The 14,090-nt window shown below is 37.3% G+C and overlaps 1 protein-coding gene across 3 annotated transcripts in view; it reads left to right on the top strand.

Annotated features, from left to right (window-relative positions):
• Nucleotides 1–14,090, top strand: part of PKHD1L1 (PKHD1 like 1) — a 178,556-nt gene that overhangs the window by 108,042 nt on the left and 56,424 nt on the right. For all 3 annotated transcript variants that reach the window (XM_027561303.1, XM_027561304.1, XM_027561305.1), the window contains exons 51-57: nucleotides 2,391–2,542; nucleotides 4,775–4,934; nucleotides 5,535–5,706; nucleotides 9,712–9,800; nucleotides 10,083–10,231; nucleotides 11,704–11,833; nucleotides 13,692–13,810. In XM_027561303.1, coding sequence (XP_027417104.1) covers nucleotides 2,391–2,542; nucleotides 4,775–4,934; nucleotides 5,535–5,706; nucleotides 9,712–9,800; nucleotides 10,083–10,231; nucleotides 11,704–11,833; nucleotides 13,692–13,810 — 971 coding nt within the window. The remainder of the gene's footprint in view (nucleotides 1–2,390; nucleotides 2,543–4,774; nucleotides 4,935–5,534; nucleotides 5,707–9,711; nucleotides 9,801–10,082; nucleotides 10,232–11,703; nucleotides 11,834–13,691; nucleotides 13,811–14,090) is intronic.

The following is a 14,090-nucleotide window of genomic DNA, read 5'->3' as shown; positions in this document are numbered from 1 at the left end:
ATATAGTTTTCCACATTTTCTGCATAAATCTAAATGATACAGCTTCTTGATGATAGTGTTTCCAAATTTCCATGTTTGATGATATTTACAAGGTAGAAACTTGCAATTTGAAACTAAAATTATGTATCTCAATATAAGCCAAATGAATTTTGAAAACATGTAGCATGATTATACCAGTAATACTATAGCTGCTAAAATTATAGCTATGTCAAATCCATCAGGACATGCTAGGGTTTTGTTACTTCACCCCATATTATCAGATCCTCTTGGTAGGATATTTCTTGTGAGCATTTCAACTTCTGCTCTTTCTCCAAACAGAGTTCTATATCTATTCCCACTATACTTTTTGGAACTGAGGAATTACCATAAGATGACCCAGTGGCCTCAATGGACCAGCCATGAGATGAGCAAAGACTCATTCTATGGCCTGGCCTTTGTAAGCTGCCACTCCAGCTGGTTGACTGTGGCGGCATTTAGTCCTCGAGGGTTTATATCAGTTCAGATCCAGAAACTAACAATTATTGGAAGATTTGGTTAGTTTGCTCTCCCTAGTAGGCAGTAGCCCCATAAATGGCTACATTTCTCTCACTCGGTGTTAGGTGTTTTTAGTCTGTGAATTGGCTTGGATCTAGGAAATAGATGAGAAGTAGCAAGTGTCCATTTGGGTAACTTGAGTTAAATCCATGCCCCTAAGATCTATATACTTTTTCTATCCATGTATGCCAAACGTCACCTTAGTGTGCTACCCACTGTTCTCCTAGGGGTGCCTCTTTGCATTGCAGTGACAGAGGCTCAAGAGGGTGTGTTTCACCCAGCAAGCACTTTTTAAGTCTTTGCAGTGTCAGTTCTGCTAATAGTTCCTGGGCCGAAGTAGTCACCCAGTATCAACAGAACACGAGTGTATTCTGCCCTCAAGGACAGGAGAGGAGTGGATATTTGCTGAATAATCCAAATTATCATTGTTCTGCTCATATACTGCATATCTTTTTAAACTGTTTTTAGTGCCTCTGGTCATGGGCTCTTCAAAACTTAATGCTAGTTCATAAGCCTAAAAATATGTTCACCCTTAATATTGGAATTCATTTTGCTTTATTCCCTAGTGGCTCAGATGATAAAGAACCTGCCTGCAATGCAGAAGACTCCGGTTCTATCCCTGGGTTGGGAAGACCCCCTGGAGAAGGGCATGGCAACCCACTCTAGTATTCTTGCCTGGAGAATCCCATGGACAGGGCAGTCTGGCGGGCTACAATCTATGCGGTCACAAAGAGTCAGACACAGCTGAAGTGACTTAGCATGCATGTACACATCCCCAAAGGAAAAGAATGACAGTTTATTTTTGTTTTGTTCATTTTTTGTTTTTTTAACTTTGGTGTGATTTTGTTACTTGTTTTTTTTTTTAATTTTTTGCTTTATATTGGAATATAACCAATTAACAACGTTGTGATAATTTCAGGTGGACATCTAAGGGACTCAGTCATGCATATACATGTATCCATTCTCCTCCAGATTCCCCCCAGGCTGCCACATAACAATAAGCAGAGTACCCTGTGCTGTGCAGTAGGACCTTATTGATTATGCATTTTAAATATAGCTGTGTGTGCTTGACAGTCTATTTTGTAATCTCACTTCTGACTTCTTCCTCCTAATTTGAAAAGGGAAGAGGTTGCAAATTTAATGTAAAATTCAATCAAAGATGAAAGAAGGGAGAGGAAAAAATATAATTAATTAATCACAGATTTTTTTCCTTATATTGTGAGAGATACTTTCATATCTTCACCCGAAGTTGTCAGGCATTTATTCAGATTAAATCTTTTTCCCCTAACAGGTAGTTCAGGTTCCAGGTTTGTCATTAACAAAATTTAGAGTATTACAGCCAGTGTTAGAGGCTGCTTGTAGCCTACCCTAAGAGCTATCAATCAAAGATTTCCATTCATACTCATTAGGCTGATTTTTATTAACACAGCAAGTATGAGAGAATCTAATAATGTTTAGGACATATATTTACATACTCTGCAAATCAAGGATTTTGAAGAAGAATAGAAATGGAATAATATTTCAGATCAATGGTATTTTAAAAATTGTATTGATATATTTAAGCACTTTGTCTTAGTCATTATGTCATCATATTTCAATTTTATCTTTCCCCAGGGAATATAAGCTCCATATCAATTCAAAATTCCAAGTGAGAAAACATTTTATGTTTCAGTTAAGTGTGATATTAAGTATTGGGGCCTTCAGGTCAACAAAGATGTTTAGAACACAAGTAATGAAATGCTATACTGATCTCTTTAGAGGCTTCCATTGACTAGACTAATATTTACCTTTGCACTTACTCATAACAGAAGAAATTTTCTAGAGATAGATTACTATTGTTTGTTTATGTCCTATAGGCACAAGCATTGTTCCCTTTCAGAAGAAACGACTGACTCATATGTCTGGCTGGATGGCTCTGATTCCGAATGCAAAACACATTAACTGGTATTTTAAAGGTGTAGATCACATAACCAACATATCGTATACGTCAACATTCTATGGATTTAAGGTAAATAAAGAGTTGCACAATCCATCTTCTGATCACTTATGCTGCATGTTATTCTAACGCAGCCCACTCACACCAGTTGTGAGACCCAGACTGTCCTTGCCTCGCGTATTTACACTTTTCATGACCCATCTTAAATCTCAGAAGCAAGCCAAAAAAATCCTTCTTCAAAACTCAGAAGTAAGCAATCTTTCTGCCACATTTCTGTAGTACTAAGCTTATTATATCCATGATAATAGCTAACATTTATTGAGTACTTATGATGTTTTGGAAAATAGTAAAGGGCTTTATTATTTGTATTGTGAAATACAGCAGATACAGAAAATAGCAGGCCCAAATCCCATATGCCCACTACCTAGCTATCTGAATCAAACATTCTGTAACATTTTGTGACTCTTTACTTCAGATTTTTTTAAAGAAATAAATATTTTTGGATGAAGTGGAAGTCCTCTGCATGGCTTACTCTGATATCAGTCATCACTCTACTGCTAATGGTCACCAGGTTCCTGAATTGTGTATCTTCCTCCCTGTTCACATTCTTCTGCTTATACTACATGTGGCAACCAAAAAAAAAAAAGCCTAGCATTGTTTCAGATGTTTTGAAATATTATAGAAATTAAATATTCTCTGAATGTATGCATATGTATGTGTGTATGTGTTAGGTATATATATATATGATGCTCAAGCTTGTTTTAGAAAAGGCAGAGGAACCAGAGATCAAATTGCCAACATCCAATGCATCATGGAAAAAGCAAGAGAGTTCCAGAAAAACATCTATTTCTGCTTTATTGACTATGCCAAAGCCTTATCACTGTGTGGATCACAATAAACTGTGGAAAATTCTGAAAGAGATGGGAATACCAGACCACCTGATCTGCCTCTTGAGAAATTTGTATGCAGGTGAGGAAGCAACAGTTAGAACTGGACATGGAACAACAGACTGGTTCCAAATAGGAAAAGGAGTACGTCAAGGCTGTATATTGTCACCCTGTTTATTTAACTTATATGCAGAGTACATCATGAGAAACGCTGGACTGGAAGAAACACAAGCTGGAATCAAGATTGCTGGGAGAAATATCAATAACCTCAGATATGCAGATGACACCACCCTTATGGCAGAAAGTGAAGAGGAACTCAAGCCTTTTGATGAAAGTGAAAGTGGCGAGTTAAAAAGTTGGCTTCAGCTCAACATTCAGAAAACGAAGATCATGGCATCCAGTCCCATCACTTCATGGGAAATAGATGGGGAAACAGTGGAAACAGTGTCAGACTTTATTTTTCTGGGCTCCAAAATCACTGCAGATGGTGACTTCAGCCATGAAAGTAAAAGACGCTTACTCCTTGGAAGGAAAGTTATGACCAACCTAGATAGCATATTCAAAAGCAGATACTGAAGCTGAAACTCCAGTACTTTGGCCACCTCATGCGAAGAGTTGACTCATTGGAAAAGACTCTGATGCTGGGAGGGATTGGGGGCAGGAGGAGAAGGGGACGACAGAGGATGAGATGGCTGGATGGCATCACTGACTCAATGGACATGAGTCTGAGTGAACTCTGGGAGTTGGTGATGGACAGGGAGGCCTGGCGTGCTGCGATTCATGAGGTCGCAAAGAGTCGGACACGACTGAGCGACTGAACTGAACTGAACTGAACTGACACATATATAATATATACATATATGTATATGTGTGTACATATATGTCGGAGAAGGCAATGGCACCCCACTCCAGTCCTCTTGCCTGGAAAATCCCATGGACGGAGGAGCCTGGTAAGCTGTAGTCCATGGGGTCGCTAAGAGTCGGACATGACAGAGCGACTTCCTTTTCACTTTTCACTTTCATGCATTGGAGAAGGAAATGGCAACCCACTCCGGTGTTCTTGCCTGGAGAATCCCAGGGACGGAGGAGCCTGGTGGGCTGCCGTCTATGGGGTCACACAGAGTCGGACACGACTGAAGCGACTTAGCAGCAGCAGTACATATATGTATGTACATATAAACGTATACATATATATACGTATATATACATATGAAAGAAGGAAAAAAACCTTTCATTACCTTGGTGATAAACTTAGCATTATTGCCATACACAGATAAAATGTTAAACAAAATATAAATGCAAAATGAAAAACAAACTAAACCAAAACTTAACTTTTAATATGGGGGTTAAGTGATTCATGTCATCAAAATGAGTGTATATTATCCAGTATATTAACATCTAAAATAAACTTTAATAGGAAGAAGACTATGTAATCATATCTCATAACTTCACTCAAAATCCTGATATGTTTAATATCATTGATATGAGGAATGGCTCTTCAAATCCGCTGAATTGGAATACTAACAAGAATGGAGACTGGCACCTTGAAGCAAACACTAGTACTCTGTATTACCTGGGTATGTATTCAGTAGGCAAAAGTGATTTATTTATTGCTTCATCTAAAGGAGGAGAATAGTGGCTCAATGGGCAAATGCATTATATATATATTATATGTTATATATATATTATATATGCCTTGTATACAGCAGGATTTAATGAGTGTTTGTTGAATTAAAGAATGAGACTAAATTTATGCTGGAAAAGGCCTTGAATTGAATTAAGAACTTACGTTTTATGCTTGGAGGTAGCACCATCATTCATAATTGACTCCAACATTTATTTTACAAAATTAGAGGAAATGAGTACAATGAACTGTCATATATTTTGTTTCCATTTTTATTGTTTAACTAGTTTTAGAAAATAAAAATATTTAAGAATTCTCTTATTGAGTTAAGAGTTAAGAACTCTTAAGAGTTCTCAAATATTTGGTTTTGTCAAGATACTTTGACTCTACTTCTCAGATGTGCATTTTGTCGGAATTTCTTCATACCTATTCCAGACATTTGAATTATACTCAGTTACTGTCTAAAGAGTATTTTCAAATTGCCATGATTTTGTTTACATTCAGATGCTTTGATCATCATGTTAGTTTAAACTGTTTTTATTTTCGCTTCCAGTGTCAGGAAAAAATGACCACCATCAGAGCCAGTCAATTTCTGGGACCCTGGATCCTGATGTGAAGGACGTTATTATTAATTTCCAAGCTTACTGCTGTGTTCTCCAGGATTGCTTTCCTGTACATCCTCCATCAAGAAAACCAATTCCTAGGAAGCGACCAGCCGCATATAAGTATACAGGCCTTCTATTCATTAATACACTTCAGCAGTTCCTGACAGCATCCTTTTCCTGTGTCATTCTGGCTGAGATACTGTGCCCTCCTCCTGCACAGAGGGTCCCAAAACACTTCCACACTCATTGCCTCACTTGAGCATTACAGCTACCTGATGACAAGATGGAAAAATCTCACAAAAATTATGTGTGAAAGTTACTGGGAATCTCATACTTGCAGAATGTTAGATCAGAATTATTAGACCAACTCCCTTATTATTTGATGAGAGAGCTGAAGCCCAAAGACCTTAAATGAATTACCTGAGATCACAAAACTTCTCGATGGCACACTCAGAACAGCACCAGAAACTGTCTCCTCATTGATCCAGTGCTTTCTGGTGCTGTGCTGTGCTTAGCTGCTCAGTCGTGTCTGACTCTTTTCAACCCCATGGACTGTAGCCCTCCAGGCTACAGCTTCTCTGTTCTTGGGGATTCTCCAGGCAAGAATACTGGAGTGGGTTGCCATGCCCTCATCCAGGGAATCATCCCAACCTAGGGATTGAACCCAGATCTCCCACATTGCAGGTGATGTCTTTACTGTCCGAGCCACCAAGAAAGCACAGGAATACTGGAGGGGGTAGCCTATCCCTTCTCCAGGTGATCTTCCTGACCCAGGAATCAAACCAGGCTCTCCTGCATTGCAGGCAGATTCTTTACCAGCTGAGCTACCAGGGAAGCAATGCTTTCTTAGCAGGCGGCACTTCTTTCTCTAGAATAACAGTCTTTTTGTGTTTGTGTGTGTGTGTGTGTTTATTTTTATTGAAGTATAGGTGATTTACAATGTTGTGCTAGTTTCTGATGTACAGCAAAGTGATTCAGTTATACATATAGATTTTTCATATTCTTGTCCATTATAGTTTATTACAAGATATTGTGTGTAATTCCCTTGCTATACAGGAGGACTTTATTGTTTATTGTATACATAGTAGTGTATATCTGCTAACCCCAAACTCCTAATTTATCCCTCTTACCCCTTTTTCCCTTTGGTAACCATAAGTTTGTTTTCTGTGTCTGTTTCCATTTTGTAAATAAAATTCATTTGTATCATTTTTTAGATAGACTGTCTTGGTCAAATCTCATAATACAGCTTGTTTAATTTTATTTCAGATATTTGATTTCCTAAATATATGTTAACTCTCCTAGTTAAAAATAATTTTTCTATCTTTGAAACTTGTAAAGTCCTTTACCTATATTTCTCATATGAAACATCACTTTCTACCTCATATTATAGTAATTACCATATATGGTGGGAAAATCCCATGGACGGAGGAGCCTGGTGGGCTGTAGCCCATGGGGTCGCTAAGAGTCGGACACGACTGAGCGACTTCCCTTTCACTTTTCACTTTCCTGCATTGGAGAAGGAAATGGCAACCCACTCCAGTGTTCTTGCCTGGAGAATCCCAGGGACGGGGGAGCCTGGTGGGCTGCTGTCTATGGGGTCACACAGAGTCGGACACAACTGAAGTGACTTAGCAGCAGCAGTACGTGACAGTACTAGTCTTTAAGACCTTTAAAGGCATGATCCTGATTTGATGTATATTGCGTCACCTACAGGCAAATAATAACCATAAAAATAATGTTGGTAATGATAAAAATTAACAATCAGTAGGCATGTAAGAGCCCAGTACTGCACATCAAGTACAAATCAATATTTATTAAGTGAATTATAATTTCAAAATATACAGATACTGTGATAACTGTTGCACAAAAGAATAATAATTGAATTTGTTTATACATTCAACCATAAAAAAAAAGTTTACTGAGTACCTGCCATGTTCCAGGCACTGTACTGAGCACTGAGATTAGGTTGAGAGATGTGGCCTCTGCCCCCCTAATATATACTTCACATATATACCATAGGAAGAGTTTTTTCCTCCCACAGTATGAGTTCTGCTCACTAGAAATAGATGCAATTGGACTTGTTAGTTTGTATTTTGCAGATAGCTATCAGTGAGAGTGGGCTTCCCTGGTGGCTCAGCAGTAAAGAACCTTCCTGCAATGCAGGAGACCCAGGTTCGATCCCTGGGTTGGGAAGATTCCCTGGAGAAGGGCAAGGCAACCCCCTCCAGTATTCTTGCCTGGAGAAACCCATGGACAGAGGAGCCTGGTGGGCTGCATTCCATAGAGTCACAAAGAGTTGGACACGACTGAAGCAGCTAACCAGCAGCAGCAGCAGTGAGAACAAATAGACTCTTGATCCAAAATTGTACCTCAGGAATAGAATATGCAGTTCTACCTACGCAACACACAAGTGCTTAGTCCAAGAGGTATTAGGCTTTATTGATCATAACAGTGGGCAATTAGAAGAATATATAGCATCTAGTATAGTGCTGCTGGGCATAAGACTGAAAGGCTTGAGAAAAGCTTGAGAACTCAGCTATTGAATCTGTACAATGCTGATCAAGTTATTCAGTTAGATAGATATAACCTTTAAACAACCTTCATTGAGATCGCTTCATTAAAAAATGTATTATTGTTAGTATAAATAATCCTAAATGACCCGCTAGCTTCTGTTTTAAACCCATGAAGACAAAATTTTTATAACAGGATTTCTGAGCAACAGATTTTTTTAGTAATACACCTGAGTAATTAAAATGTGTCATAAAAATATACTTTTAACCAAACAAACTATATTGGTATTCTTTAGACTTCCTGCATTAGTATCAGAAAAATTTTTAAATTTCTTACTCAGGCAGCATAGCAACCTCTGTGATCATTTTTAAACAGGAAAATACCCTCAACTGTGTAATAATATTGTTTGTAACAGTTTGTACTGAGATAGTTTCTAGCAGGCATAGTGACGGTGAGTAGAGATGGTGTCTCCTCCAACACACTTTCTGTATGCTGTGCTATGCATGCATGGTCAGTCGTGTCTGACTCTTTGCAACCAACCCCATGGACTGTAGCCCACCAAGTTCCTGTGTCCATGGAATTTTCCAGTCAAGAATAGTGAAGTGAGTTGCCATTTCCTTCTCCAGGGGATCTTCCCAATCCAGGGATTGAACCTGTATCTCTTGTATCTCCTGCACTGGCAGGAGGATTCTTTACCACTGGTGCCATCTGAAAAGCTGCACACTTTCCATATTTATTTCAATTTAACATAACACTTTTCACTCTGGTTATAGACTATTATCTGTGCACCCAGCCCAGGGCCTTACTCTCATTGACCCACCCTTTCCAATTCAGAGACCATTCTTCCAGGCCTCCTTCACAGAATCTAACCAACTATATGCCCTCTTGCCGTTTTCCCCTTGAAATAGCACCATATCTAAGAATCTTTAAATGGACAAAGAATGCGTTTCTTTTCACTTTTCCACCTGCATACACACTGCTATATTTAAAGTAGGTAACTAGGGAGGAGGGTTCAGGATGGGGAACACATGTATACCTGTGGTGGATTCATTTCGATATTTGGCAAAACCAATACAATATTGTAAAGTTTAAAAATAAAATAAAATTAAAAAAAAAAAAGTAGGTAACTAACAAGGACGTACTGTACAGCACAGAGAACTCTGCTCCATATGACGTAACAAGCTAAATGGGTAAAGAATTTGAAAAAGAATAGGCACGTGTTTATGTATAACTGAGTCACTTTGCTGTACACCTGAAAGTATCACAACATTGCTAATCAACTATGCTTCAAGATAAAATTAAAAAGTTTTAGAAAAGAAATCTTCTAAAGAAATCAAATTATTCATGTGATAGACAAAATTAGCATATCACAATAAGGCTTTAGTAGGATAAAAAGTGATTCAGATAGTTTTCTTCAATGGAGAAAAATCTCTATGTAGTTATGTGTGTTGAGTCTTTTACTAATTGCATACATTAGCTTTCAGTGAAATTACAAACTATCTAATTTGCATTCTGTTATCCCCAAAACATCTAGTATAGTGCTACACTCTAAGGAGATGCTTATTAAATAAACAGAGATAATACTAAATGGAAATATTTCTTTTCTCTTTTCAGCTTATGGTCGAATAATTCTTTTTGGCAATCATCTCAAGAAAATAATTATACCATACCTTACCCAGGGGCAAATGTTGTTATTCCTGAAGGTAAATGCATAAATGTAAATAAATAAAATGCTTGTGTTTATCACCTTTAGGATAGATGCCAAAATACTTAGCAGTTAGGGTAGATACTGTTATGCAGCACACCCTGGAGAAAGAAAATGTGAAGAGGTGGGTTCCATTCTGTATCCTGGATGTTATATTATATGGAAAAAAGACTCACTAACTTCAAAATTAGGACTCACTGATAAGGCTGTCAATGTTTTATCTATAGGCTATAGTCTATGGATTATGTTATATTCCTTACATTAAAGTCTTGTTTTATAGGAACATGGATTGTGGCAGACACAGATATCCCACCAATGGAAAGGCTTGTTATTTGGGGGGTTCTAGAATTGGAAGATAAACATAATGTAGGAGCTGCAGAGTCTTCTTACAGAAAAGTTGTTCTGAATGCTACCTACATATCACTGCAGGTAAGACTGAGGGTCTTGTTAACTTTCACCCTTACTAGCCAAGTGCTAAAATGTTGGAGATTTATTGAACAGCTTATAAGAAAGCATATTCAACTGATGTGAATTGAAACACAACTGGCTCTACCCCATGAAATGCAAGCCTAAGTTCAATACATTGAACTTATATTTCTGCTCTCCTTTACATTTTAACACATTCCTTATGTGGTAATTATCATGCTACTTTGTAGTATGAGGTCTCCTCATTTTCAGTCCTTTAAAATAATTTATATCATTGTTAGGTAAAACTAAACTCACAGCTTGCTGCAACTAAGAGAGAATTCCCTAGAGTTCTGGGGGAAAAAAAGATTTTAAGTCTTTTTTTAAAAAAAAGAAAAGAAAAGAAAGTGAACAGTATTTCTTAAGATGAATGGATGTAGAAGGGATTATGAAAACCAGGAGCAGGCTAATAAAAATATTTCAGTTTGAAATAATCACCTCGTTCTCTCATAAACCTCAGATGGTCTTGAATATGTAGTAGTTTAATCAATTTAATTGTTCTGTCAGTGTTTTATTGGTGTTCATTTAAAAGAATAGCTTAACCAAAAGCTATTAAGCACCACTAAAAAATAAATGAGAGCCTTCTTTCATAAAACTAGGCCTTTAAAGCTTTAAAGATATGGGATATTTTGGTTAGATGCAGAGCTTAGAGGGAAGTTACCGCTACAATTGAATCCTTACCTCATTGTTAAATTGTTGGGTAACAAGTTAGGTTATTTGACTTCTTTCCACATCAGTTTTATGATCTATGAAATGAGGATAATAATTCCAATTCATGGGTTTAGTGTAAAGATGAAATGATATAAAATATGTAAAGCCTTGCATGTTAAACCTGGCATAGAATCAGAAACCATTTAGTAATAGTAATTTTTATTAACAGTGATGGCTCATGAATAGCATAGCTTGGCTTCCCCAGTGACTCAGCAGTAAAGAATCCACCTGCAATGCAGGAGACAGGAGTTGGATCCCTGAGTTGGGAAAATCCCCTGGAGAAAGAACTGGCAACCCATTCCAGTCTTCCTGCCTGCAGAATTCCATGGACAGAGAAGCCTAGTGGGATACAGCCCATGGGGTCACAAAAGAGTCATAGCAACTGAACAAAAATGAAAAGAATATACTTTATATATGCTGTGTTATTTTAAGATACGGTGTGATCTGTTCAAACGGCATTAGTTTAGGTGTCAGGAGGTCTCAGTTTTAGGTCCAGTTCTGACCAGTAGAAGTTGAATTTGGCCTTGGAAAAAATCATTTAAACTGCCTATCCCAAAGTGGAGGAGTTAAATTAAGATCACTTCTAGTTACAATACTGTTTTTCTGTAAAACAACAGTTCATATATTTTCATTAAGAGAGGCTGCAAGCCTTCCTAATTCCTTTTTTATGGGGAAGTTTGTCCTGCTCAGTTTCTAAGTATTAACAACTTTCTGCTTCACTTCAGGGAGGCAGATTAATCGGTGGCTGGGAAGACAATCCTTTCAAAGGAGAATTACAGATTGTTCTGAGAGGGAATCATTCTACTCCAGAGTGGGCTCTTCCAGAAGGACCAAATCAAGGATCCAAGGTCTTAGGTATGTGCTCCCAGACACCGAAAGAATTGTGTTAGTTTTGAGAATCTGCTTTAAAACATGGAGCACTAATAGACTTGCCCTCAGTTCATAAATTTACAGTATTAGAAGTTTTTACAAACACTGATTTGTAGTAATGGGTTATAAAAGTTGCCAACATTTAAAAAAATTAAATCGTGCCACATTAAATTCTAAACCAAAATGTAATTTATTACAAAACTAACATTGGTCACTCCATAAGTAGATTATTTCTCTAATCTGGTTTTCTTCATAATCTTTCTTTTGTAGAAACAATACTATTTTTCATACTTTAGGACTTTTCCCCTTTAAGGTAACTTTCCTGCACATTATTCCTACACAGTATTAGTAATCTGTGGATCAGTTGACTCTGGTGTCAGTTATCCAGTTGTAACTATTGTTGTGTTTTAATTTTCCAGTTGCATTTGTGTGGTTGTACAGATTCCCATTTGAGCCTAGAAAGCAATGGACCTGAGAGGGTTTAATTTGGTCCCAGTAAATAACCGCTTTTATTAATACCACTGCATCTTTTTTTTTAATTTATTTATTTTAATAGGAGGCTAATTACTTTAAAATAGTGTAGCAGTTTTTGCCATACATTGATATGAATCAGCCATGGGTGTACATGTGTTCCCCATCCTGAACCCTCTCCCGCTTCCCTCCCCATCCCATCCCTCAGGGTCATCCCAGTGCACCAGCCCTGAGCACCCTGTCTCATGCATCGAAACTGAACTGACGATCTATTTCACATACGATAATATACATGGTTCAATGCTAGTCTCTCAAATCACCACTGCATCTTTACTTAAAAGATACATGCTGTGTTGGCCAAAAAGCTCGTTCATTCAGACTTTTCTTCCCCCATACTATCTTATGAAAAAACTGAAAATGAACTTTTTGGCCAACTCAATAAATGTGCTTCACTCGCTCTAATGTACAATTTCTAAAACAGTGATAGTAAGTAAGGGGATTTTTTAAATGGCTTAAAATTGAGTTAGCTCTTCCAAGACAGACAAATTCAAATCTTAAAAGTTTCCTGGGACTTCCTTGGGGGCTCATTTGGTTAAGACTTTGCTTCTTGGGCAAGGAGTATAGGTTTGATCCCTAGTCGGGGAGCTAAAACCCCACACAGTGTGGGATAAAGAAAAGGAAAAAGAAAAAAAAAATTTCCTGAGGCAGACGAATGCAACCTTAAAAAAATTTTTTTTTGCTTTTATGTGTTTATTTTTTTATTTCAAAAATACCAGTTCTAACAACACAGAACAATATCAAGAAAAGACATACATCTTACCAGTTCTCCTCTCTGCATGAGGAAACTAACATTAGCAGTTTCTACATGTTCTTTTCATGCTTTTTATCTTTGTCTATATTCATATTACATAAAATGACTTGACCAAAAACATGGTCAAGCTAAATATATTACTGTGTGTTTTATTGTTAACATATGAATATCTTTCCAGATCGATACTTACATATAAAGCTCTTTCTTTTTATAGCATATTACACTACAGTATTATAATATATTCTAATTTACTCCTTCATTCTGCTATCGATGTACATTTAGATTAATTCTAGTTTTTCTAGTATTTCCAAATATTGCTGTATTAAGCATCCTCATTCGTGTATCCTTGTGTACTGGATTTAATTTCTAGGGACCAGATTCCTAGCAATGGGTCAGACAGCCAAAGCCTTCTTCTATAGCCCTGAGCAGATAACCCTAATCCTTTGCATTAATTCTAAAATGTTCAATCACTTACTGAAATATATCTATTGTTTCATTTTATACTAGCACCTAACTCAGTTCTGTATGGTGAATAAATAGGAGTGGGTTTTTCTCCTTCAGGGGTGTTTGGTGAACTGGACCTTCATGGAATTCCACATTCGATATATAAAACTAAACTCTCAGAAACTGCAGCGGCAGGTTCCAGAGTCCTTTCTCTGATGGATGCTGTGGATTGGCAGGTAGAGGAATTACTCTGCAGGGGAAGTAAAAACACGCAGTGGGTCAACTTAAAAAGGTTTCTTCTTTATTTTCATGGACATTAATTTTCTCACATGATTACCCAGGCAAGAAATGTGTGTTTTACAATTAGCTTGCACTCAAAAATCTGACTTTGACAGCAGGCATTTAAAAATTGTGGTATCAGAGGTTCTTCAGAATATATAAAGAACGTTATGGATATTTATAAAGATGCTCAACATCACTCATTATCAGAGAAATGCAAATCAAAACCACTATGAG

Source organism: Bos indicus x Bos taurus, chromosome 14 (genome assembly GCF_003369695.1).
Source record: "Bos indicus x Bos taurus breed Angus x Brahman F1 hybrid chromosome 14, Bos_hybrid_MaternalHap_v2.0, whole genome shotgun sequence".
Classification (NCBI taxonomy): Eukaryota; Metazoa; Chordata; class Mammalia; order Artiodactyla; family Bovidae; genus Bos; species Bos indicus x Bos taurus.
This window is presented reverse-complemented; position numbering and strand designations above follow the sequence as displayed.